This window comes from Crassostrea angulata, chromosome 2 (assembly GCF_025612915.1).
Source record: "Crassostrea angulata isolate pt1a10 chromosome 2, ASM2561291v2, whole genome shotgun sequence".
Classification (NCBI taxonomy): Eukaryota; Metazoa; Mollusca; class Bivalvia; order Ostreida; family Ostreidae; genus Magallana; species Magallana angulata.
The window spans coordinates 1,659,254-1,685,970 of record NC_069112.1 but is presented as its reverse complement, the minus strand read 5'-3'; the positions used below and the strand labels follow the sequence as shown (position 1 = coordinate 1,685,970).

At 33.5% G+C, this 26,717-nt stretch overlaps 1 protein-coding gene across 2 annotated transcripts in view; it reads left to right on the top strand.

Moving 5' to 3' along the window:
* Positions 1-14,479, top strand: part of LOC128171357 (disintegrin and metalloproteinase domain-containing protein 10-like) — a 28,392-nt gene extending 13,913 nt beyond the window's left edge. For both annotated transcript variants that reach the window (XM_052837131.1, XM_052837132.1), the window contains exons 8-18: positions 105-306; positions 2,515-2,687; positions 6,099-6,279; positions 6,589-6,766; positions 8,795-8,899; positions 9,329-9,413; positions 9,555-9,678; positions 9,814-9,936; positions 11,455-11,594; positions 13,223-13,345; positions 14,219-14,479. In XM_052837131.1, the coding sequence (XP_052693091.1) occupies positions 105-306; positions 2,515-2,687; positions 6,099-6,279; positions 6,589-6,766; positions 8,795-8,899; positions 9,329-9,413; positions 9,555-9,678; positions 9,814-9,936; positions 11,455-11,594; positions 13,223-13,345; positions 14,219-14,350 (1,566 nt within the window). In that variant the 3' untranslated portion in view covers positions 14,351-14,479. The remainder of the gene's footprint in view (positions 1-104; positions 307-2,514; positions 2,688-6,098; positions 6,280-6,588; positions 6,767-8,794; positions 8,900-9,328; positions 9,414-9,554; positions 9,679-9,813; positions 9,937-11,454; positions 11,595-13,222; positions 13,346-14,218) is intronic.
* Positions 14,480-26,717: the final 12,238 nt, after the last annotated feature.

Sequence of the window (26,717 nt, the reverse complement as noted above, 5' to 3'; positions counted from 1 at the left end):
TTACATATAACTCCAAATGCTTGCACTTTTACGTCTTCCAGATAATGACGGCGAGTGACTGAATTGTAACACTCGCCGTACTCGTGCACTTATTATCGTTTCAGATAATGACGGACGAATCACTGAACTGTAACACTTATCTCCGCACTAGTGCACTCAGCTTCTGTAACCCGAACATTGACGTCAGTAATTTCCTGAACCTGAACTCTTTGGAGAATCACGATGAGTTCTGTCTGGCCTTCGTGTTCACATATCGGGACTTCTCGGGCGGCACCCTTGGACTAGCCTGGGTGGGATCACCCTCTGGTAATTCATAATTTCATATGGCCTTCTTTGCAAAATGTTCTTATTTAAGTAAACTAGTTCATTACTGAATCCTGATTTTTGTCGAATCAGGGCAGTGTAACGTGTATCCTTAGGAACACAAGTTGAATAGCAAACTAATAGGGAAATATTCTCCGGATAACATTACACCTTCTTTATATTCATTTGTACATTGAAGTTTAAAACAATTAAGTATTGAATTATATAAATTTCTATTAGGATGCCAGAGATTCGTTTACAAATCAGGGTAAAGGCGACATATTTTTGTTGTAATGTTACAAAATACCTACGGCTTTGTACGGTTCTGGTAACTGATTTTTGGGAGTTGATTTTAATCAACTCTCCTATGCAGTTACTCTGGCAAACCGAATGTGAAACACTGTTTGGACCTAAGCACAAATCATCGCCGCTGACAAGACTTAGTTCTTGAAAATAATAGAAAAATCCGATTAAACGTATGCTGAAGCATTATTTTTCAAGGAAACTTATCTATAGACACTTTGAAAATAGTCAGATTTTATATAATACGCACATTTTAGACATTTTGTAGTCTCATGTGTTCCTACGCCAGAGTGTAATAAAGTCTCGTTCAACCAGACGCTCGGCTGTCTCCGTAAATTTCCGACAAACAGAGAGGCTCTCTTGCTTGTCGGCGATTAACGGAGACAGCCGAGCGTTCGATATCAATAGTGCTTGGATCCATACGATGTTTAGAATTAATATTGTTTCGATTACTAGTACATAGTTTGAAATCTATCTTTAAATATTACACAACATCATTCATATGGGGTTTCTCGAAATTTTTGTCGGAAAAGTCTAAAAATTCATATAATAAAGAAGAGTGTAATTCAAATACAGACTAGAAACTAATTTGCCATGCAAGATAAGTTGCTTTTAAAATAATTGATAATCGATAAAATCAACTCCCCTCAGTACTTCAGTACTTTGATTTTAGGGTTGTAAAAACAGTTATAGACACCAATGTCTGTCTGTATTGCAGGGGCCGCGGGCTTAGTGTGTGGCGGTACAAGACTTGTTTGCACACATTGTATAATTATTGTGGTAACTGTTATAATCTACCTTAGCTTATATTTTGACCAAACCCAAAACCGAACTTAGAACATTCTATAGTGTGTTAAGACATGACTTGTAAAAAATAAGATAAAACTAACTTGTTCATTTGATGTATATTCTTATGTCAAATTAAATTTATGTCTAGAAGCGTTCTTAAATATCTTATGAACTTCTTTGCAAAAATTCGTAATAAATTGAACTAGTTCATTGCTTAAACCTGATCTTTCTGTCGTATAACTTTTGAGGTGTGTAACGTTTGGCCTTAAAACACAGGTTGCAATGCTTATGATGGTCTAATTTTTGTATTGGTGTCCGGATAACGTTAAAACTTGTGTAAATTTATTTGTAGATTAAAGTTTAAAACAATTAGATATCAATTGGTACAAGACTTGTTTGTACACGTTGTATGGTACAAGACTTGTTCGTACACATAGTTATTGTGGTGACTTCTGTATTGCAGGAGCCGCGAGCGGGGTATGTGAGCGGTACAAGAAATGTTTATACACATTGTGTAGTAATTGTGGTTACTTTCTGTATTGCAGGAGCCGCGGGCAGGGTGTGTGAGCGGTATAAGCCTTGTTTGTACATATTGTGTTGTAATTGTGGTGACTTTCTGTATTGTAGGAGCCGCGGGCGGGGAGAGTGAGCGGTCAAGGCCTTGCTTGTACACATTGTATAGTTATTGTGGTGACTTTCTGTATTGTAGGAGCCGCTGGCGTAGTGTGTGAGCGGTTTAAGCCTTGTTTGTATACATTGTGTAGTAATTGTGGTGACTTTCTGTATTGTAGGAGCCGCGGGCGGGGTGTGTGAGCGGTACAAGCCTTGTTTATACACATTGTGTTGTAATTGTGGTTACTTTCTGTATTGCAGGAGCCGCGGGCAGGGTGTGTGAGCGGTATAAGCCTTATTTGTACACATTGTGTTGTAATTGTGGTGATTTTCTGAATTGCAGGAGCCGCGGGCAGGGTGTGTGAGCGGTATAAGCCTTGTTTTTACAAATTGTATAGTAATTGTGGTGACTTTCTGTATTGCAGGAGCCGCGGGCGGGGTATGTGAGCGGTATAAGCCTTGTTTGTACACATTGTGTAGTAATTGTGGTGACTTTCTGTATTGCAGGAGCCGCGGGCGGGGTATGTGAGCGGTATAAGACGATAAGAGAACAGGGCCGCACTGTACAGAAGAGTCTTAACACCGGCATCGTCACACTCATTAACTACGCCCGCCGTGTCCCACCGCGGGTATCACACCTCACCTTTGCTCACGAGGTGGGACACAACTTTGGATCACCGGTAAGTCTGACTTATTTTAAGTCTTTCTTATTTTACTACTTTTTATTAAATAAATCACAGGATAAATGACCATCTTTAAGTTCTCCTAAAAGATAGCTTAAACGTGTTTAAAGGTAGCTTAAAGACGATCTTTAAGCCACCTTTAAGCTATATGTGTTGCTTAAAGGTGGCTTAAAGAAAGCGTAAAGATGGCTTAACGGCAGCTTAAAGACTATCTTTAAGCCACATTTAAGCCACCTTTAAGGACAACTTATAGGTCCTTAATGTCCAAACTTCTTTAAGCCACCTTTAAGTTACCTTTAAGCTACCTTTAAGCCACCTTTAAGCCATTAAAAAAATTAATTCAATATTGTGCTTAATTTACCAACAAAATGTATTAACTTTATGAAAGGAAAGGTATTAAAAACGGTTTTTGTTCTAGAAAATTAAATGAAAAAAAAAACCCGCCCACGGCGAGAATCGAACACGGTACCTTTTGTTTGCTAGCATTACCACACTTCCTCTGCTCCATGGTAACTTACATATGTACAGGTGTTTTTATATCCTATATATCAGTGGATATTGAATCAATGTATTGAATGTGTTTACTTGAAAAGATTTTGACAAACCATTGACAAACCATTCAGTTTGCAACAATCAATTATATCTATTTTATAAATTACATGCATGCATGTATTTAGAATGAAATAAGGAACTTGGTTTTCAGTGAACAAAAATATATTATACCTAAATGGAAACCGTTCGGCTCACTAGTAGGTTTTTTAGTTAATAAATTTAAACCGAGTAGATATACACTCATCTAATTTATAGCTATAAAAATGAAATCATTAATTTCTTTTATTAAATGCATTGAAACTATTAAGGTATTTGTTCAATTTCCCGCAATTTCCCGGTTTTCATGTTCGCGGCGCCGTTCTAGTATGTTTAAATATTAATTGTATACATGATTTTTAAACTATCAATTCTATAACAAACAATATTACCAATTACCGGTGACGTATTTACTGCATGTGTCAATTGCAAATGATGTATACATATACTTGTACGTACAACTGTATGATGTACCAGGCTGGGTATGTGACTTATTTACCCTTATACATATATTTAAAAAATTAACCCCTATTTATGATCACCGGTACATTAATTAATTAGCCTCAAGATTTTACTCTTATATACATGTATCGTTAATTTGCAGACGTAACATTTTTGAAACCCAGAGCTAGGAAATAATACTGTGAAAATGAATTACAAACGTAAATTAACTTTTATTCACTAGACTTATCGTATACTCGTACATACTAAGATTCAACGTCTTTCGAAACCCTGACACCTGTTGTGTATATCTTGTATATTCTGTGTTAGATCCAGGGGTTTTCTTAAGTTGGACAAACAATAGACTTTAATTAGATATACACAATTCAATTCAATTCTTTATTTCTTTAAGCTTTACAGCTTATCAGTATGACATATGTATAACATGAGGTGGTAGTGTATTTACAGGAGAACTTGTGCACGTACAGATAATAACATTTACTGTTACATATACAGGTTGAGAAAACAAAAGACTACAATTATGTAATACAGTTGTCCCTTAATAACATACTTTTTGAGATGAATTTGCCAAGATTACAGAGATCTTTAACATTGTCAGTATTAAAAAGTTGATTTAAACATACAAAGTTTTTTATAATAATATTCTTTCATGTATAATCTGCGCAATGTTCTGTATAGAGGACAAACAAATAAAAAATGGATTTCATCTTCAACACTAGATTTGCAATGTGGACAAAATCTATTTTCTCTATTTGTGTTATTATATCTACCAGTTTCAATAGCCAGGCGATGTGACGATAGTCGTAATTTAGTTATATATTTCTGTAATTTAATGGGAATAGATTTTCTTAAATAGTATTGAAGATTTCGTTAATTTGAATACGTAACATTTTTTAAACCCAGAGCTAGGAAATAATACTTTGAAAATGAATTACAAATGTAAATTAACTTTTATTCACTAGACTTATCGTATACTCGTACACACTAAGATTCAACGCCTTTAGAAACCCTGACGTGCACCTGGGCACACGACACACCTGCTGTGTATATCTTGTATATTCTGTGTTAGTTCCAGGGGTTTTCTTAAGTTGGACAAACAATAAACTCTAATTAGATATACACAAACGTGCACCTGGGCACACGACACAACTGTTGTGTACATCTTGTATATTCTGTGTTAGTTCCAGGGGTTTTCTTAAATTGGACAAACAATAGACTCTAATTAGATATACACAAACGAACAAAACTATGTCTAGACAAACATAGCAGTAATATCCTGCCCGATATAACAAAACCTAGACCTAGAAATAATGAAAATTGAAAAAAAATACAAACCTTAAACCGATTATCAAAATAAATCATGCATTTTTGGTTCATTATCTTTATTTTGTTTAATAACCGGATGAACTGAGAGAGAGAGAGAGAGAGAGAGAGAGAGAGAGAGAGAGAGAGAGAGAGAGAGAGATTTCACAGATTAATAAATAATAGGAAACAAACATACTTTAATTAGTTTCATGTACAGATTAAGATACAGAGACTGCGCTCACCCCTACAATAATTTTGAAACCAAAAAAAAAATTTATAAAGAATTTTATAACGGCAATTTGAGTCCATCGACGCGGTGTTGATGATAGCGATCCGTGTTAAATGGAGCGACAATTAAAACCGCCTGGAACACCCCCCCCCCCTTCCTTGGAAATTACATTATCACTCGGATGACCCCCTCCCATCCCTATAAAAGAGCTTTTGCATTTAATATATGTTTTTATTGTTCAGTTTGATCAAACCTGACTTAAAGGGAACTTAAAGATGGTTTAAAGACAACTTAAAGATGCTTAAAGGTGACTTAAAGATGGCTTAAAGGTGACTTAAAGAAGTTTGGACATTAAGGACCTATAAGCTCAGCTTAAAGGTGACTTAAAGGTGGCTTAAAGATTGTATATCCTTTAAGCCACCTTTTAGTCACCTTTAAGCCACCTTTAAGGACTTGCTTAAAGATTGTTTTTCGCCCTGTGAATAAAATCAATTTGTGCTAATCAAAACGCTTTTAAGACATGGATATTTAGTCTGGACCAGTTGCCAAAACACTTGTCGACTTAAACTATTGGTTAAGTTAACCAGGACTTAAAGGCACTCAGTAACCAGTAACCAGTGTTTTGAGCAACTTCATCCTGGCGTCTTTTTATTCAAATTACAAGTAGGTTAACACATTTCTTTCTTGATTTTCCACATATTCTGGCATATAAGTAACCGTTTTAACAAAGGAATGTTTGTAGTTGATTTCTGAAATCCAGTATCTTGATTAAGGTGTCATCCCGTCATTTTGCAAAATACTTCAGTATAAGGTTTTTTTCTCAGCACGACAGCGGTTCTATCTGCGCTCCTGGTGGGGACGCCGGAAATTACATCATGTATCCAAGTGCTACCAAGGGCAACCTCCGTAACAACGAGCTTTTCTCGGAATGCAGTAGGGACAACATCACGCGGGTTTTAAACTCTGTAGTGAATCAGATAAATGGAAAAGTGAACTGTTTTACAGGTATGTGCTGAAACAGATTTGATGAACAAACATGAAATCTAAATCGGAAAATATATGACGTCTTGTATTTGAATATTTAGACCAAGAATATATATATATATATATTTGGCACCGGACCCAGCATTAATTGATAATGGAATCCTAAAATCTAGAAATGATAACAAACACCTGTTGTAGTTGCAGTAATAGATACACACTTCTATTGTAAAGCTGGGCCTTGCTTTATGTTGTATACTATTTAACTAATCTAGTGTTTATATGACAAATTCTACTTTTTTGATTTAAATAGATGTAATATTTTTATTGCAGCTTCGGACGCTGCGTTCTGTGGTAACGGTATAAAAGAGAAGGGGGAAGAGTGTGACTGTGGGTACAGAGACGACTGTACAGATCAATGCTGTCACCCAAGGGACAACCTGAACCCCAACGACGATAAACTCAGGTGTACATTGAAGGTCAATGGGACAGGACACAAAGTACAGTGTAGGTAAGAACAGTATATCTTTTGTTTAGATTTGTTTTCATGCAGTTATTCAAAAAAAGATCATTATTATTAGCTCACCTGAGCTGAAAGCTCAAGTGAACTATTCTGATCACATTTTGTCCGCGTCGTCCGTCTGTGCGTCTGTCTGTCTGTCTGTCCGTCCGTTGGTCTGTAAACTTTTTACATTTTGAACTTCTCTAAAACCGCTTGTCCAATTTCAACCAAATTTCTTCACAAAGCATGCTTATGAGAAGGCAAAGATAAATTGCAGAAATAAAAGACCGATCTTTATTTAAAGCGGAAAAAACCTCTAAACAGAAAAAAAGTGGGTGCATTTTTAAAAATATTGTTCTCGAGAACTACTTAGTCATATTCAACGTTATTCAGCATAAATAATCCTCATGGAGTGGAAAATATAAATTGCAAAAATTATGGGCTAATTCTGTTTCAAAACTGAGTTTTTACGAAAATAATAATAAAGAAAGTGCATGTTTCAATCATTTTATAACTTCGGGTTCGGTATTCCATAGACGAGGTTCTTTGTTTGAGGCAGCCATATTTGAGGGTTTAGCTTTGCATTATATGCGAGGTACAAGGTTTTGCTCTTAATTCAGTGTTTGTACACAAATTAGAAAAGTCTCGTTAAACGTTAAATATCTGTAAACAAAAAATAATAGATGATATGCTGTAACTTTTTCTTGGTTCCCGTCTTTATACGACGAATTATGTGAATTCTACACCAATTTCGATAGTTTTTCAGACACGAGTAAATAACGACACTGTTAAAACAGTTTCCATAGTTCAGACACATTTAGTTTCGGGGATAAAGGCATAAAGGTATTACCGCTATTCCTAAGAAAATATTGCAGCGAAAATCATCCTGGTTGATAGCCATTTGTTTGGTTTTGAATAAAATGAACAAATTGGGTGGGCCTTAGTAAAATAGAGTGATATGCCTGTCAATATATTGACTATAATAAGCTATTTGACATGTCATGTGGCAACATTTTTCATTGGAATGCGTTTAGCAGTCAAGTGAGTAAGCTTAAAAAGTCACAGGAGTTTACACCGGGTAAAGAACAGCCGTTTATAATGGGGAAGACCAATAAAATTTTTGAATAATTTAAGGAATTGAGCTCATTGAGGCACAGTTTTATTTTCCACATCTGTAGGAATTTTTAAATAAAATACAATAACTACAATAATGATCTTTTTAAAAAAGAAATACAATAACTAGTAAGTAATTGAGAAAGAAAATGTACCTATATGCTCTCAAATATTTTGATCGCTTTATAAATTGTGTGTGTGGGGGGGTTAGGAGGGGGGAAATGGGAATGGTGAGTTAACAGTGAACCACTACCAAATGTTTAGTTTAATATATTGCATAGGATCATTTTTTAATTTATTGTAATTTAAATGGTATTCCATAAAGGTACAATGTCAAAGATAAAGTGTATGCAAAAAATAAGTGTAAAATTCGAATACTTTACAATATTTATTTTTTTGTTATTCTACCGAGGGGCCATATGGTACAATATCCTTTTAACGCCCATATAAAGTCATTGTTGGTCAGGTGAGCGAGGTGGCCCCATGGGCCTGTTGTTTATTTAAGGTCAATCGCAACTTTTCGGACCATTCCGGCAGGCTCGGAAAAACACCCCGAATGTATTAACATTACCGGATGTTAGAATTTTATACAAAATGGAGTCGCTTCCCATTAAAATAAGTATCGGCTAGACAGCCTTATAAGTCGCTTCTGTGTTAAATTTTAGGGTACATCATTAACTTTAATGAAGTCTATCTTACATCTCAAAAGATCGTAAAATGTGTTGTATTTATATCAAGTTTTATAAAAAGGGGGGTTGTCATGGACGCCTAGGTAATACATTCGAGGTGTTTTTCCGAGCCTGCCGGAAAGGCCCGTAAAGTTGCGATTGTATTAAAGGTAGCATTGTATGCATTTATTCAAGATCCTTACACAGTCTTCTATTATCGTATAATACACATATATTAAATACACGTTTATGTTAGCCCCACCCAGGGACCATGTTGCAGTGAATCGTGTACATTCAAACCCGCCACCAACAGTTCCGTGTGCCGCCCCGCCACAGAATGCAGTGAGGAGGAGATCTGTGAATATCCTTTTGTTTTGTTATTATATAAAAATAAATAACATTTGTTTAATGAGACGGTGCCAGATATTAGAGCCTCAATGTCTGTAGATATGGTAAACTTCGTTTGATTGTAATATACTATTTTGTAATACTATTGCAGATTAGGTAATCATTTTTTTAGTAATGAGTTAATTAACGTCTCTTTTAAATGATTCCGATTTTCTTTAAAGGATTGAACAAGCAGTACTGTTCAAGAAATAAATCTTTATAGTTCCATTTTGCGATCTACAACGCGACATCAGTTTGCTTTTTAACAGTTTGCCTTGGCGGCAAGATTTAGATACACAACAAGTCATAATTATCAATAGACTTTTGAGGCTTAATTATACAATGCAATTTCTAACACTTTTGGATTATTTGTTTAGTTATATTTTTTCTTTGACTAAAATACTGGTGTAAATGCAACATGCCCAGGCATCACGATAAAACCGGATATGACGTATTGCAATGGTTATTCCCAAGTCTGTATCCAAGGGGTAAGCTTGAAACCATGCAGTGTCTGATTTGAAACATTAGGCATACGTTGATAGTCTAATTGTTTTCAAAAAGATATTAGAATTAAAATTGCGCAAACATTATTCTATGCTTCCGTCCAAGATGATTCCTATATATTACAGGTATGTGAGGGATCACTTTGTAAAAAGATAGGAAACAACTCTACATGGGACGAATGTTATATCAGCCATGACGCTTCTCTAAATGATAACCAAAAGCTAAAACTCTGCTACCTCGCCTGCAAAAGCACGTAACTGCAAACATTTTTTTCTTTTATCCTATGGTTGTTTATTTACTGCCTAATGATTGTGATAAAGATCAGTAGGCTTAATTTTGCTATTATATAAAAATAATATTGAAATGATTTAATTTCTTTTTCAGATGAAAATGATACATGCTATGTTTCAGACGATAAACATATTCCGCACGAGTTTAAAATTGTTGTAGATGAAGTGAAAAATTACTCAAGATTGGATGCTAAGAAAGAAATCTCAGTAGCTGCAGGTATTCATTATGTCTAATTCGAGTCTTGTAGTTTTATACTCTTTAAATCAAGAAAGTATATTTTGTGATACATCTCTTCTTTATTTTGCCAACTTTTCTATATTTTCATTGCAAAGTTCCTAATTAGGGCCCCGCTCCTCTGCAGTCGCCCTATAGTGATAAGTCTGCCCTTCTTAAAATATAAAAAACATATTTTCATTGCAAGGTTCCTAATTAGAGCCCTGCTCTGCAGGCGCCCTATAGTGATTAGTATGTCCGTCTTTTCCTCCAAGATCACTTGTCCGAAACATATCTTTGTTTCCTTTGACACAATCTGGCTTAAACTTTACATAGAACCAAGTTTAACGGTTTTAAGGTCAACGATTAAGGTCATAGCATAATCAGGTTTTTTTTCAATCTTTGTAAGGATCATATATTCTCTCCCCTCAGTCCAATCTGGCTTACAATACACTAAAAGACTGCCCTTTAGGTCAAGGGCAAATGTCATAATCAGACCACACAAAAACGTTTCATAGCATGATTACCATATATACTCTCTCTTTAGACCTATATGACTCATACTTCACCTAAACTGAGCATATGGGTATAGGGTGTGTAGCGACCTTAAGCCAAGTTGCAAGGATAGATTTCCCATTGGCGTAATCTTGCGTAAATTTAACAAAAACGAGGTATTAAGCTTGAGGTAAAGTTCTATGTCAAACAGAAAATTTGTTAGTCATAGGTCAATGTCAAACAAAATCATCTGAAATGTTTTTATCCTATTTTCCATTATTTAAGCGGACCTTTTGAGATATTCATCATCTCATTGATGTAAAGATAATGAAATATAACTTGTATTGTTTTAGTGCTTGCTTCATCATAGCAGAGTTTAACCAGGCAGTTTCATAACTATTCGATAATTATGGTGGTATGTCAGCATAACCTTACATAGCGAACGAAACACATAACTTTAAAATCTCTAGCTTATCCTTTGTTGTTTAAAAAATAAATTTTGCATTGTTACCATTTATGACCACCATTGACAGATAATTACATTTCAGGCACACACAATTATCGTGGTTTTCGTTAGGTATTATTTCATTTCAGGCACGCCCTGTGACAGTTACCGCGGTTATTGTGACGTATTCTTACATTCCAGGCACACCCTGTCACAATTACCGTGGTATTCGTGACATATTATTACATTTCAGGCACACTCTGTGACAATTACCGCAGTATTATAATATTTCAGGCACACCCCGTGACAACTACGGTTATTGTGACGTATTATAACATTTCAGGCACACCTTGTGACGTATTAAACATTTCAGGCACGCCCTGTGAAAAATACCGCGGTTATTGTGACGTGTTATTACATATAAGGCAAGCCCTGTGACAATTACCGTTGTTATTGTGACGTATAAGTACATTACAGGCACACCCTGTGACTATTACTGTGGTTTTTGTGACGTATTGTTACAATTCAGACACGACCTGTGACAATTACCGCTGTAATTGTGACGTTTTGTTACATTTCAGGCACTCCTTGTGACAATTATCGCGGTTATTGTGACGTATTTCACAGATGTCGTGGTGTCGACAATGACGGGCCCCTAGAAAGATTGAAGAACCTTATTTTTGGAGAAGAGACCCTTTCGTCTATCAAAGACTGGATTATTGTGAGTACATGTTTTCTCATTGAAATCTCCGTATTTTTTTGTTTGTCTTTCTTCAGAATGTTTATCAATATATGATAAATATAAATAAATACAGTTTCATTTTCTTAACATAAGACCTGTTTTTGTCTAACTTTGAGTAACATCAAGGGTGTTGTTTGTTTCAGGATCATTGTGATTGTGTTCTTATTTAAAAGATATCTAATTTAAGGGGGATGTGCGGCCATTTTGTACATTTGAGAATAATAATGTAAACATTTCTTGAGCTAGCTTGTTTCTGTCCACAACTGGCCAAAAATGATGTCAAAAGATATAAATGAAATAATTATGAAGTCCTATATGTCATTTTGTTTAAAAAGTATGCACACAAGAAGAGGACAATGCCTTTTTAATCACTCAAAACAGTTGTCGAACTGGACACCTACATACTTATTTTGATGATTTAAAAATCGGAAAACTATGAAGGGGATTCATTATTGTCATCTCTACAACCATTTGTTGAGAAAAAGTTTGAATTTTGATCATTTAGGTTGTAACTTTGCCTCAGATAGAGTACCCTTATTTTATCAGTCGGCATTGGATCTATTTTAAGAACATAAAAAAATCGAGTTTATACTTAGAACTCCTGTGTCTGTAGAGTCACATTGACGTTATATTTTCATAGAAAAAAAATGAATGCCAATTCAAAAAAATTCGTTTGGAATTTGATATGCATCTCTTTACCTGTCCCATATTTGTTTAAGGGGATGTTCTTTAAGAATAAATTGAAGTATATTCCTTGAAGAAATGGGAAAGTAGTCCAAATAGTGATTGCCTTCAATTAAAAAAAGTATTCATCATATTTAAATGAAAATAAATCTGCAATCAAAGTGGCGTAAAAGTTATTGACAAAAAAACATCAAACGCATATACACGTAAAACATGATTAAAGGATATGAGAAAAATAATAGTTTCAAAAACCCCACACACACTATTACAAAAATTACCAAACATACAAAAGGCTGTGCAGCCACAAAATAATGCTACTTTAAATGGAAGCAAAATTGGGTTGGGTTGGTGGGAGAAAAAAGGGCTGCTCGCCGAACAGCTTGCATATATATGGCGCCAAAACTTAACTGCAAACACTGCACAAGGCATTGCGCAGAGAACGATAACTCCCGCAAACCTGTGCATACAGGGACCATGTCAAAATTTATTTTATAATAAAAAACCCCACTTTTGCGCGGGTGGGATTCGTAATGAATTTCATGGATGTGTCTTAAAAAAGTGTTTACAGGGAGTGGGGGGGGGGGACTGCATCGGAGTTTGCTTTTTTTTAGGTACACTGATGGTGTGTAATGTATAAGTGGTTTTAGATTCACTCGGGTGTGTAATGTTGATTGTCATTGATAAGTATGCTTTGTTTACAGGTACATTGGTTTGATGCGATGTTGATTATCATATATAAGTTTGCTTTATTTACAGGTACATTGGTTGGATGTGATGTTGATTATCATGGATACGAATGCTTTATTTACAGGTACATTGGTTGGATGTGATATTTGATTATCATGTATAAGTATGCTTTGTTTACAGGTACATTGGTTGGATGTGATGTTGATCATTATGTATAAGTATGCTTTTTATTACAGATACACTGGTGGGGTGTAATGCTGATAGCCGTGGGGGCGGTGGTTGTAATGGGTGTCTTCATCAAAGTCTGCTCTGTAAACACTCCTAGTGAAAACCCCAAACACAAAAAGATCAGAAAACAGGTGCGTGATTAACAAATCAATAAAACGGTACATTCTATAGAATAGTCAGCTGTATAGTTATACATCAGAAATCAGGTGCGTGATTAACAAATCAATAAAACGGAACATTCTATAGAATAGTCAGCTGTATAGTTATACATCAGAAATCAGGTGCGTGATAACGGAACATTCTATAGAATAGTCAGCTATATAGTTATACATCAGAAATCAGGTGCGTGATTAACAAATCAATAAAACGGAACATTCTATAGAATAGTCAGCTGTATAGTTATACATCAGAAATCAGGTGCGTGATTAACAAATCAATAAAACGGAACATTCTATAGAATAGTCAGCTATATAGTTATACATCAGAAATCAGGTGCGTGATTAACAAATCAATAAAACGGAACATTCTATAGAATAGTCAGCTATATAGTTATACATTAGAAAACATGTGCGTGATTAACAAATCAATAAAGGAGAACGTTCTAGAATAGTCAGCTGTATAGTTATACATTAGAAACCAGGTGCGTAATTATATAAGGATATAAACAAACGATTAAAACAGAGGAGTGCTCTATATATGAAGGGTAAGTTGTACAGTAAACAAATAAGGACACGTGTACTTTTTCAAATCAAAGAAAGAATTAATTTAAACATGTACAGAGAACGGTATTCCTTTAAACTGATACAATAGCTGCATGATATATATGATCTGTTAAAGTGTAAATTAGTATAACAACCCGCTAAAGATCGTGTTGTAATTTGGAGATGTGGATATTGAGAATGTTCAAAATACAAACAAATCGATTAAAAGACGAGAAACTTAATAAGTGGTTCAACATAATTCTTTTTTTCAAAATATCATAACTAAATATCTTTGATTTACAGAATGATAAAAAGAGAGGACCCGTGAAGAACCCTGGACCGTATTATATCAATGGTAAAAATAATCCCCGCGAGGGAAAAGACAGACCACGTGATCACAGAAATACAAGGAATGTCGAAATGGGCAATATATGACTCAAACGTAACGTGACATTGTTACGTCATATCGTGCCAATTGTAATATGATCAAAAATTATTTTTTACTTTTTATAGAGAATGTTTAAGAGATTTTAAAGATAACAGCAGAAATATCAATTTCTTTGTACACCGTGTAAAAAAGTGTACGTTAATATTGGAATTTTAACCAGGATCTTCGACATTTTCGGATTGGTTGCTTTCAAATTACTACATTTACGACAAATCTCTAGATCATTACTTGTATGTCGTAACGTTTACATTTACACAAATGTGTAGGTCCTTATTGTATGTGGTAAAGAGATTATAGCTACTACATGTTGTACAAAGTATAACACTTACGAAAAATCTGTAGAATATTAATTGTGTATGTACGTAATAACGTTAACATTTACGACAAATATGTAGCTCATTAATTGTATGTGATAATGTAATCATAGCTACTAATTAATAGAAGGCTTTTTCTCTATTTTTGCAAACTCAAGGATTATGTGATGTAAGCTTATGAATTCTTTGACAGATGTGATTGATTAATTATGTTTAATTAGTCATTATTTTTACGGTTGCTTTCATGACCAGGATATAAACGCTGCTTTGAGGACGATATAGTCCCTCCTGTCCGCCTACTCTATCATGCATGTTCATTGTCTGTGTTCACGTAGACAACAAGACAAGTTTGCTTTGTCCATAATTATCATTGTACATGAAAATAAGTTTCTAATTAAAATAAAACCGTAAGAAACATTGATGTGTGTTGTTATACAAAATCATTGCTTAATGCTATGCTGTTTTAAATGAATGTTCAGTTCTTTAAATTTATGAAACACTTGTTGTTTTCATGTCCTTTATGTGGTCAATATCTGTGTCCAATTGTCTGTTGTATTTTTAATGTGGAATAAATCATTGATGGTTTCGAGTTTTAAAGTTCTTTTGATTTGATATTCCAAAAACGTTTACAGTTCTTTTGATTTAATATTTCAAAAACGTTTAAACTTTTTATTCTGAATCCATTTCTGTAAGAAAAACAAAAAGTGCAAAGAAGAAATCGTTTCTTCAAAACACGACACTCTACCTTTCTAGATCGTGTTCGATGATATGTCGCATGGAATTAAATAAATCGTGATTTGCTAACACTTACCAAGCAATGCTTGCACTGTAAAGCTAACATAAGAAGTTTCTCAAAGATTACCGATTTTTTTGATTCATCGTAATAAACGCAAAGATATTGTGAATTATTAAATATACTATTGTATGCCTTAAGGATGGCGGACCTGATTCACTTCTTAATAGTGATTTGTATGAAAATCTTATATTAGTTGGAGTTATTAAAAAATAAATCAAAATTATTAAAAACAATAAGGATATTTGTATTTTTTTTTTGTATTTAATCATTTGTATTTTGTATTGCAATTTCTATTTCAATCGATCATAATGGAAAGGTGTTTTTGTGTATGAAAAAATATTTTTTGATAAAATCTGCCAACATTTTTTATTCAAATATGATATTGATGATGGTTATGAATCAGTATCAGTTAAGACAATGGTCATATTATGTTTATACGGGAGCACAAGCTAGAGTGTGGCATGTCGTTATATTTTGTCGTTATGTCGTTATATTATTTCAAATTTTTATGAGGGATCCTTCGCAAACACTGAGAAAAAGGCTATGTACGTCCTGTCAAGGTTGCTTTATGAAATAAGAATTATAAATTAACAATAAAAGTATATAAGCATTTTTAAAATAATGAAATATTTCAAAATTTAAGCACAGGAGTTGTTTTACTTTAATTTTAATACGAGTCTTCTATAGTGATAACATCCAGAAAAATATTCAATTTTTAATTTCAAACATATAATTTTTGGTTAACAAAATTATAATTCATATCATTCAACCAAATAAGGATTACCACATTCAGTTTGACCACCATTTTTGTCTAAGATGTAAGATGTTATCCACTTCGATTGAATACATGTAGTTGTACATTGAGAAGGTGCAGAATACGACAGAGAGCACACGGCGGGTGTGACCGATCAGCAGAGGATGCTCACTCCTTCTAGGCACATGATCCTACCTCTATCTTCTAGATGCTGAATAACACATATTGGCTGTTAATTGGGGAAGTGTCGTTTCTGATTGGTTGCAATGAACAGGCCCCGTCCTTGAACCCGTGACGTGCGACATATTTACTAGAAGTCTTTATGGTGGCTGTTTCTATTGGAATTGTTGCGCTTGCAAGTTAAATTTCTATGTAATGATATATAAAGCAACATCCACCAATCTGTTCTTCTTTCGATCACAACTTGAAATTTTGATTTTGTTACAGAAGCTTTCACGCTGACCGCCATGTCTAGTCTACAGATATCTAAGGATTGTTATTGCAAGAAAAAAAAGCCAAAAATAAGAAGAATAGGAATAGTCGTGCAAGAGTCGTGGAGGAAGAGAAAGAACTAAAACTTGTTTCATTGGTTGATTTGCAGACTTGTTGTCCAGGTAGTTGTATCGACAATAGACCGAAATGATGACTTGAATTGAGAATGTTGATAAGTTAGTTTTATCAATCTATTTGTCAGAAACTTGCCCCGTTTAAAGAATTAAATTTTGAAATTTAGAAAACACGGACCTCTTAAAAAAATTAGAGGTCAGATCAGGTGTCATGGAGAAGTGAGCATTCTCTACCGACCGACCACACCCGACGTGTGCTATTTGTCGTAGTCGGGAACACGGAACAATCCGTAGTGAACTCAGTGGTTAATAATGTACCTGTCACATGACCGGCGTAGAACAGTGATTCGGCAAATTAAGTAAACCAACGTAAAACAAAATGGAGGAACAAATTATTGCAACTGCTGTTGTTGTAACCATGTTTACAGATGTAATAATTTAATAAGAATAGTAAAAAATCCAAAATTTCTCCTTTGAAACGCTTCCTCTAACCTATCAGATTTCCCAACATGGTTAAAGATATGATGTCTACGGGGATTATGTATTGCAACAGATACAGATGATAACGTTTGAAAAATGTGCGAGGTAATCCGAGTGACTTCCAAATGCAGAATGCACGTCAACATTCCCCATTATAAATCTCCGTAAGAAATCATTGTTGGTCCCTGTGAATTTTTCCCAGTGAAAAAAAAATGATAATGAGTGAATGAATCCTGGATATTTTTCTTTACATACATTTCAATTACACTTCTTTTACAGATATGTGTTTTTTCATATTAAAAATCGCCCAAATGTGCTACGTAAATATCTTGTAACAGACTACCGGTATATATGTGTTTAAGTATTGTGTTAATGCTTTGTTTTAATGTAATCATTTGATATCAAAAAGTGGACTAAACATCCACACGTACGTGTTTTTAAGTTGAAATGCAATGTCATTGTGGTAAGTCAAAAAGTTTATCACGTATTTACAATGTAATTGTGGTAAGTCAAAAAGTTTATCACATATTTGCACTGTCATTGTGGTAAGTCAAAATGTTTATCACATATTTGCACTGTCATTGTGGTAAGTCAAGAAGTTTATCACATATTTACAATGTCATTGTGGTAAGTCAAAATGTTTACACATATTTACAATGTCATTGTGATAAGTCAAAAAGTTTTTCACATATTTGCAATGTCATTGTGGTAAGTCAAAAAGTTAATCACCTATTTGCACTGTCATTGTGGTAAGTCAAAATGTTTATCACATATTTGCAAACTTTGTTGACACAATACACAACGCCATCTTTATTTCGACCTGAATCTAATTCCAAGGGAAACTTATTAAATATTTAGCACGAAACTATTCACCAATCATTGACTAAAATCCAATTAATCGACTACTTGAAATAAACTACAGTTTTTTGGTGGTAAAATCAGTGTATATAATGTTTTAACTTACTAGTATTCATTATGTTGATTTAAGTTTTAGCTAAACATAAAAGTCCTAAATAACTAACAACCATTAGATAAAACATCAGACTTATATTGGTGAAAATCCTCTTGTTTGACGGTGTTGTATAGCAGTTTTTCCCCCATAGTAGCTTCTCCCCCCGGAAAACCTACTATATAGTAGCCTTTCCCCCTGGGGGGAAAAGCTACTATATAGTAGCTTTTCCCCCATAGTAGGGTTTCTCCCTCACGTTTTTGGTTCAGATTTTATAAAAAATATTGATGGAAGTCCAGTAAGGATTAAAGTTAATGTTTCTACACTCCCAGGTTGCATACATGTACAACTGCATTCATCTATAAAGGATAAGTTTCGTTTTGCCGATTTATTATTTTTATAGACTATGCTGAAAATTGAACATCTGTGTAATGGAATTACACTAAAACTTAATTTAGGTAATTATTTGGGAAAAAATACTTAATTGGTTTTACAAGTTATACACCTATATGCATAATTCTGTGTTCTGAAATTGTACTAAGCGAGAATGTTTTAAGAATATTTTGATAAATCTATCAGACTGTCTGTCTGTTTTTGAAAATTTCATCCAGGCTAAACCTCTGTTTTAAAGAGATTTTGTTTCAAATGTTTCAGAGCCCGATTTTTAAAATCCTATTATAATGATTATAGTGCATATTCTTAAGGGTCCAATGTCTCATTAACTGGAGATAACCATATCACCATATTTTCATAGTGGCAGTGGTTTACCACTTGTAGATGACTCTGAAAATTTCAGCCCTCAGGGTAGGGGCCATTGATGTTTCAGGGCCCGATGTTTAAAACCCCATTATAATAATTGAATAGTGTTCTATAAGTGGGGATCCGAATCTATATTCTAGAGATGACCACTTAACCATATTTTCACAGTGATAGTGTTATACCACTAGTAGATGACACTGAAAATTTTTAGCCCCCCTGCAGGGTAGGGGCCTTTGTTGTTTTCGAGCCCGATGTTTGAAATCCAATTATAAAGAAAATGTATTTTTTAGGGCCCCATATCTCAAAAACTAAAGATGACCACATGAACATATTTTTACGGTCATCAAAAGTAAAAACATCATTTTAAAATACACAATCGCTCATATATTTCCTTATCAAAATGATTGAAAATTACGATTCTGCTTTTCTTTTTTAAGAACTATATATAATATGATTTAAATTTGGCCCCCATAATTCGCAATTTTTTAAAGTGTTTCGGGTACAGTAAAATGTTATGTTATTTTTTAGAAGAGTTGATTTAAAATATATTTTTTACCTATTCATTTGATTTTTTTGCACTCACTTGCAGTATATGACGTCAGAAGTAACGCTATTACTACAATTCAATCAAAATCGGTCAAAAATTGACATTTTTCTTATCCGTTTACGAATGGGAAATATAGAGCGCATGCTTGAACAAAGATATTTTTTTGTTACTTATAAGTCTTGGCTATATATATCTCTGATTAAAATATTTTGTTTGTTCAAGCATGCGCTCTATGTTTTCTGAAAGAAAAACTGCTTGAAAACAAGCTGTTTTAAGCTAGAATTGCAAAAATGGCGGGAAAAGGTTGTCTTTACGATGTCAAATTTCTTAAATGTGAGCACTTGAATCAAATTGAACATTATGTATAAACATCACATATATATCTGTACAAAGAAAAAAAAGAATTGAAGTAAAACGACGATGTTCATTTTAGGGGGCCATCTAAGGCGCCCATATCATATATTGTCCAAATTTTACGAACAATTTTTTTAAAAAGGTACGCAGGTAAATTCATTATTCTTCAAAACATTTAACCAATTCATAAGATGACTAATGATATAATAAGTAACTATATAAATAAATCAATAAACTTTTATTCATAAAAGGAGCAACCGAAAATCAAAAATAAATAACCAACCTAAGCGCATACATGTATACGACTTTTTTAACTTGTTAGTTGATTAGAAGACCAAGCTTATGTTTAAAAAAAAGTAAGTCAGCTCATCACAATAGATGTGTTGGTTTTTTGGGGGTTTGGTTTTTTTTTAATTACCCTTGTTTCATTGTTCGAAGAAATAATATGGTACACAAGTAAATCTTTATTACAAAAATATGAAACAAATAGTTATATACGATTTTTAGGTAAGTGAATCGTATATCTTGATTTATATGGCATCGTTTTCAAAATTGTATATTTATAAATCACGTTGCAAACTTAAAAGTGGAAAATTAACAAATACTGAGTGTAAATATATACATAAGGTTAGTTTAGGCTCCATTTCACATTTTCCAAAGTAACCAGCAAAGATACCGACATAGTTCTGGTTGTGAAGACATTTCCTTTTTTTAAACAAAATGTTTACATCATAAAATCTCGCGTTTCGTAAAAAATATGCTAAAAAATATGAATATGCGTAACTTTAAAACAAAATTGTAAACACTAACTTTTCAACTGCTTTTAATATATAATCAATTAAAATACCCCTTACCCATGATTTAGAACCCCATGCAATCAATCAAAATAAAACTAAAACATTTCAGTTCTGATCATATCATTGCACCCTGTCTCCCGTTTGATATTTAGAAGAAGAAATATATTATTGTTTTTAAGATCGTCAATTCGAACGATATTAATTTAATATTGATAGCCTTTTGGACGAAGGGAGTAAAACATTTCCACTTTTTATTCCCTTCCTCTTAGTCTACAAAATTAAGTCAAGATAATACAGTTAGTTCCCTCGGAGAAGCTTATACAGAGATGGTAATACATTGGAAAATTAAAGTTCCAAACCAGCGTTGTAGCAACCTCTAATGATACAACGTCCACTAATGATATAATGTTGCATTAGTGGTCAGGATGTTGACCACTAATGATATAATTTTATCATTAACGAACAACCTAACCGTCCGCTAATGATATAATTTTAGATTTATATCATTAGCGGTCAAAAACCGTAACCTCTAATAATATGGGAAAAAATGAGAAATAAGGACTACCTTGACCACTAATGATACACATTTGCACACATTTTTAATTGCATTAGTGGATGGATTTGCAACCTTTAATGATATAATATGATATAATTTAATATAAAATTATATATTTATATTTGATTTGATTTTCATACGATACTGCATAAGGATTGGTTAATTTTTTTTTTTTGGTGGGGGCGGGGGGGGGGGGGCGTTAATTGATCATATACATGTATTTTGCCCTTTACAATACACCATTCTGACATTACCCTGATATTTTGCCTTTTTACTTGAACTGAAATAGTCGCATACAGACAAAATACATACCATTTATGACTTCGTCTGTTTACTTGAAGATCCAAATTGATTATCATTAATTAAAAAGGAGTTGTGCTAAATATTTTTAGTTGAAGAAAGTTTAAAGAAAAGCAATTTTACGATATTAAAACATTATTGATAAACTTTTAGCGGGATTTTATTAACATGAAAAAGGTCCAATTCATAAGACTTATTCTGCCTGGTGCAGGCAGATAGCTAACCTTGCATAACGCAAACAAAAGTCACACGGGTTTCATATTTTATTTTGTGTGGAAACGTTGCCGTCATGAATAATATTGGTAAAAACTACAACAAATAGAAATAACAAATTACTAAATAGGAAAATATAGAATTTAACTTTAAACCTTTAACTGTAAATTACTTTAAAGACCATAATGGTGTGCCATACTTTTAAGAATGTTTTATCTGTAAAATAAATTTCCATCTGTAACTATACTTCAAAAATACAATTTAATACTAACAAATTTGAGCAATTACTTCAATAAAAAAGACTTACTTAGTGGTTCGAGGCACGCATCTAACAAGATTGAAGACGATTGACAAAGTGAGACCGGACTGGTCAGTAAGGCTGACAGGAAGTGAGTGATTGACCAGATATAGTTAACTTGTACCAAAAATGATTACCGGGTATATTAAACTCAAAGTGGTTAGCTTGTAAAAAAAAATATTTCTGAAGAATTTTAAAATTAAACCATAGACAACACAAGACTATTTGCTATTATGGTCTGTAGCACAATTGAATCACTAAGTTATTGTTAAGTTGAATATGTGGGTTTGTTAATTATACCTTAGAACAACAAAGAATATGAAATAATGTTGGTTGAATTAAAACTACTTCAACAATGGTGATTATGTCGGTGTAACAAAAAATGTTAACCCGGGTTGAAAATTGACCCGGGTTGGATAAAATTATATCATTAGTGGTCAACATTCTGTCCACTAATGCAACATTATATCGTTAGTGGACAGTGTATCATTATATAAATAGTGCCTGTTTGGGAGGGTAACAGTTGAAATTGACACCCCGAGAGAACCATTGTCAACCGACGCGAAGCGGAGGTTGACAATGGTTTTCGAGGGGTGTCAATTTCAACTGTTATCCTCCCAAATAGGCACTATTTATTTTATTATACTGAATGTCTTAATTTTAAAGAAATTTTTCTGTTTTTGTATAGAAATGACGTGAATTCTACGGCGAACTGTACGCGCATAATTTACGCGCATGTAACAATTCGTTGTGTTACCCGTTGCCAAGTGTGTTGCTAACGCTGAGGGTAATAGAACAAATTATCAACTGCGTCTAAACCAATCAGATTTCAGTATTTAACATGAAAGTATAATAAAAGAGGTTGCTACATACCACGTTTTCAGTCAAATGAAATATTAAATGATTGAAGTCAGAAAAATCAACCTTTGAAATGTCAAATTACCCAAAACGGCAAATATAGCGGATAGTATGAAAGAGTTAAAGTTTTGAAACCGAAACTTTTAAGTACACACATGTACAATTAAACTGTGAAGAGGAAGTTACACTTCTGTTCAAAGACAGTTCAAAACTCTGAAGTCGGAGTCAATTTTCAACAGGGTCAGTTTTCAAGCTGTTGAAAACTGACCCCAGGTATAATTTCATGACTTTTGGTATCAATTTTTCAACGTTGAAAAATGATATCCGGGTCAAATTTCAACCCGGGTCAAGATTCCTCGTTACGCCGGCGAATGCGTCATAAATGTCCAATACTCCCTAAACACACCCACGAAAAAGTTTCTGTGTAGTGTTTGTATCTGTATTGAACACAATATTTTTTTCTGTCAAATCAAGATAAGTAGCTTATTAATCATAATTTTGTTAATCTTGCAAGTTTAAGAAAAGTTATTGTTAAGTTGAATTAATTAAATAATCACTGATCGCGACTTGTCTGATAAAAATATGAAAACTGCTCATTATTGTGCTGTCAGTTAATTATCATGACTTCTCAAAATAAATTAAAGTTGAAGCGATTTACCGGAAATATAACATAAACGGCCGGTATTGGTTTGACAATCTTAGCAAACCACGGTCAACATGAACGATCATGGTGGAGAGAGATTATATATATAAACGGACACCGGACCATGGCTTGAGACGATGTTGTTTGACATATATTCCTTTTAGCTCTATCTACACAGTTTAACAACAAGAGACAGAGTTCTTAGTCTTAATAACAAACTGTTGCTATCGGGAAAAAAAACCCAAACAAAAACAAACAAAAACAAAAATCCATATCGGCATGAATATCGGACAATATTAGGAATTAAAACATGGAGCTGAAATTTTTTATCATATACAAAATAATTAGGTAGAGCAAGTTCCATTTCAGAGACAGTTCAAAAACCTGTAGTTGGTCAATTTTCAACGTGAGGTCATCAAAGATTAGAAAAAAACCTTTTTTGAGCTGTTGAAAAATGACGTTTGGTCGCAGTTTTAACGTTAGAAAAGCCCCCGCCCCTCCTCCCCCCCCGCCCCCAATATCCCAAATCAATAATCAATGTTGAAAAATGAAATCCGGGTATACATTTCACGACTTTTGGTCTCAGTTTTCAACGTTAAAAAAGCCCCCCACCCCACCCCACCCCTCCCCGAATCAATAATCAATGTTGAAAAATGAAACGCGGGCCAATTTTTTTATTTGGGCTAATATTCTTTGTTACAACGACATGATCCCTATTGTTTAAGTAGTTTTAATTCAACCAACTTTAATTGATATTCCTTGTTGTTCTAATCTATAATTAACAAACCCATATATATATATATATATATATATATATATATATATATATATATATATATATATATATATATATATATATATATATATATATATATATATATATATATATATATATAATCTTTTATCATGTTATATCATTAAAGGTTTCAAATCCATCCACTAATGCAATTGAAAATGTGTGCAAATGTATATCATTAGTGGTCAAGGTAGTACTTATTTCTCAGTTTTTTTCCATATCATTAGAGGTTACGGTTTTTGACCGCTAATGATACAAATCTGAAATTATATCATTAGCGGACGGTTAGGTTGTTCGTTAATGATAAAATTATATCATTAGTGGTCAACATCCTGACCACTAATGAAACATTATATCATTAGTGGACGTTGTATCATTAGAGGTTGCTACACAGCGTATTTTTACTCAAATGTGTTCTCACGTTTTCTTAACGTGAAAGTCGAAACTGTAGATAAGCATCGATTAGATGAAAAAGATTCGAGGTATTCCGAAATCCGTGTAAAAGGTGTTATAAAAAGGTGTAAAAACAGGTTAAATAAACGATGATGACACATGAATGTTATGGAGGCGCGTGCCTTAGTTCATATTTGGGGTTAAAAAACCATGAAATACTATTTCATTATATGTATTAATAAATGCCATAATTATCCTTTTTATGAGAAATTAATATCATATCAATTATCGCAAATTTTTGCCCCGAATGGTCCACCATATACATGGCCGGAATGTAAAAAAGGGGGAAAATCCACTATATAGTAGGTTTTCCGAGGGGGTAATCTGGCTATAAAAAGGGGGAAAGCCCACTATATAGTCAGCTTTCCCTGGGGGAAAAACTGCTATATAGCCATTTTTCCGGGGGGAAGAACTGCTATATAGCCATTTTTCCGGGGGGAAAGATGGCTAGGGAGAAAAGGCACTATATAACAACGGAACACAATGAAATTGTTTTGTGTACTAGAAAACAGTGCTGCATTTTCTCAGCACAGTTGCCTCTAATTAACTGTTTTTGAAGCGATAATTCTATTAGTGTTTAAGATCTTATCTAGTTTGAACATATTTTTTACTAATTTAAACACGTGCATGCATAAAGGTTAAAATGTCAGATCTAAGATTGTTTTGATATTTGGATTATATCTTAACTATCAAATACATGTAAGTTGTTGACAAGAGAAATGACCAAAGCATAAAAAGAACGATCGCAAACCATTTCTTTTTATTATTATTTGAATTGAAAAAAAATGTATATTTTTTTCGCATTACAAAAACATTGTCCCCAATACATGTTTGTTTATTGCACAGTGAGTGACTCGTTACGTGACTCGAAAAAAGAAACTACAATCTATTGAGGTAAATTCTTTAAAATACTGGTGAACATCCTCGTGTTTGGCAGGACACAATGAAATTGTTTGGTAACTTAAAACAGGGCTTCCTTTTCTCAGCACGGCTGCTTCTGATCATTGTCTCTGATAAACTGTTTTGGAAAAAAAAGAAAATACAATGCTTTTTACGTATTTTTTCACATTGTTTTGAATATTTGTTAAAAATATGTTTCCAGAATTGGTCATTTTCAACTACACTCTCAGCCTTTGCAAGACTTTTGCTGCGTAAAGAAAACTTACCCTCTCCTTTAGAAACATATTAAATGGGAATAATATTTTAATAATTTGCAAAGAATTTCAAAAAAAAAAATGTTTCATTATCTCCACACTAAGCCGTTAATTATGAAAAAGATCCATCAAAAACAATGACGTAAAGGTCAAGATCTAGTAAATGAAAGGTGCCTACAGGTTTATGAAATTCAAGATATAAATTCTTTTAATGATGCTTCATAACAATATCTTTGTTTCATCGGGTGTACCGGGGCTTAAAATTTTTGGTAAATACGATGAAAAATCATGTTTTAAATAACTATTTTCTATGAAATATGAAGGATAAAAGTAACAAATCTTGGACTTTTGTCCATTTTTGACTAATTAAATATATCTAGATTGCCTACAGTCTCTCCAAAAACGGCATTAAAAAAGCTCTTGACCTCCTCTTTAAAATGATCACAAATTGAATATATGTACCGGGATTACTTTTCTCGTGATTAAATAAAGAATGTCTTAATATTGTTTTATTTTCTACATAATTTCAGTAAAGCCGTAAAATACGGTAAAAGATTCATCAAATCAATTATGACGTCATAATGGTTCTAGCACCTAAAAGACACTCTGGAATCATTTACTAGATCTTGACCTTAATGTTAAAACACAATCATATACTATCTCAGAAAAGACGTTTCCTTAACCCTTAGTTCCCCTCTGTTTAGTTGTAGTTGTATCCTACTTTATACAACACTGTGTACTACACACCAAATGAAAGCCATTGACAT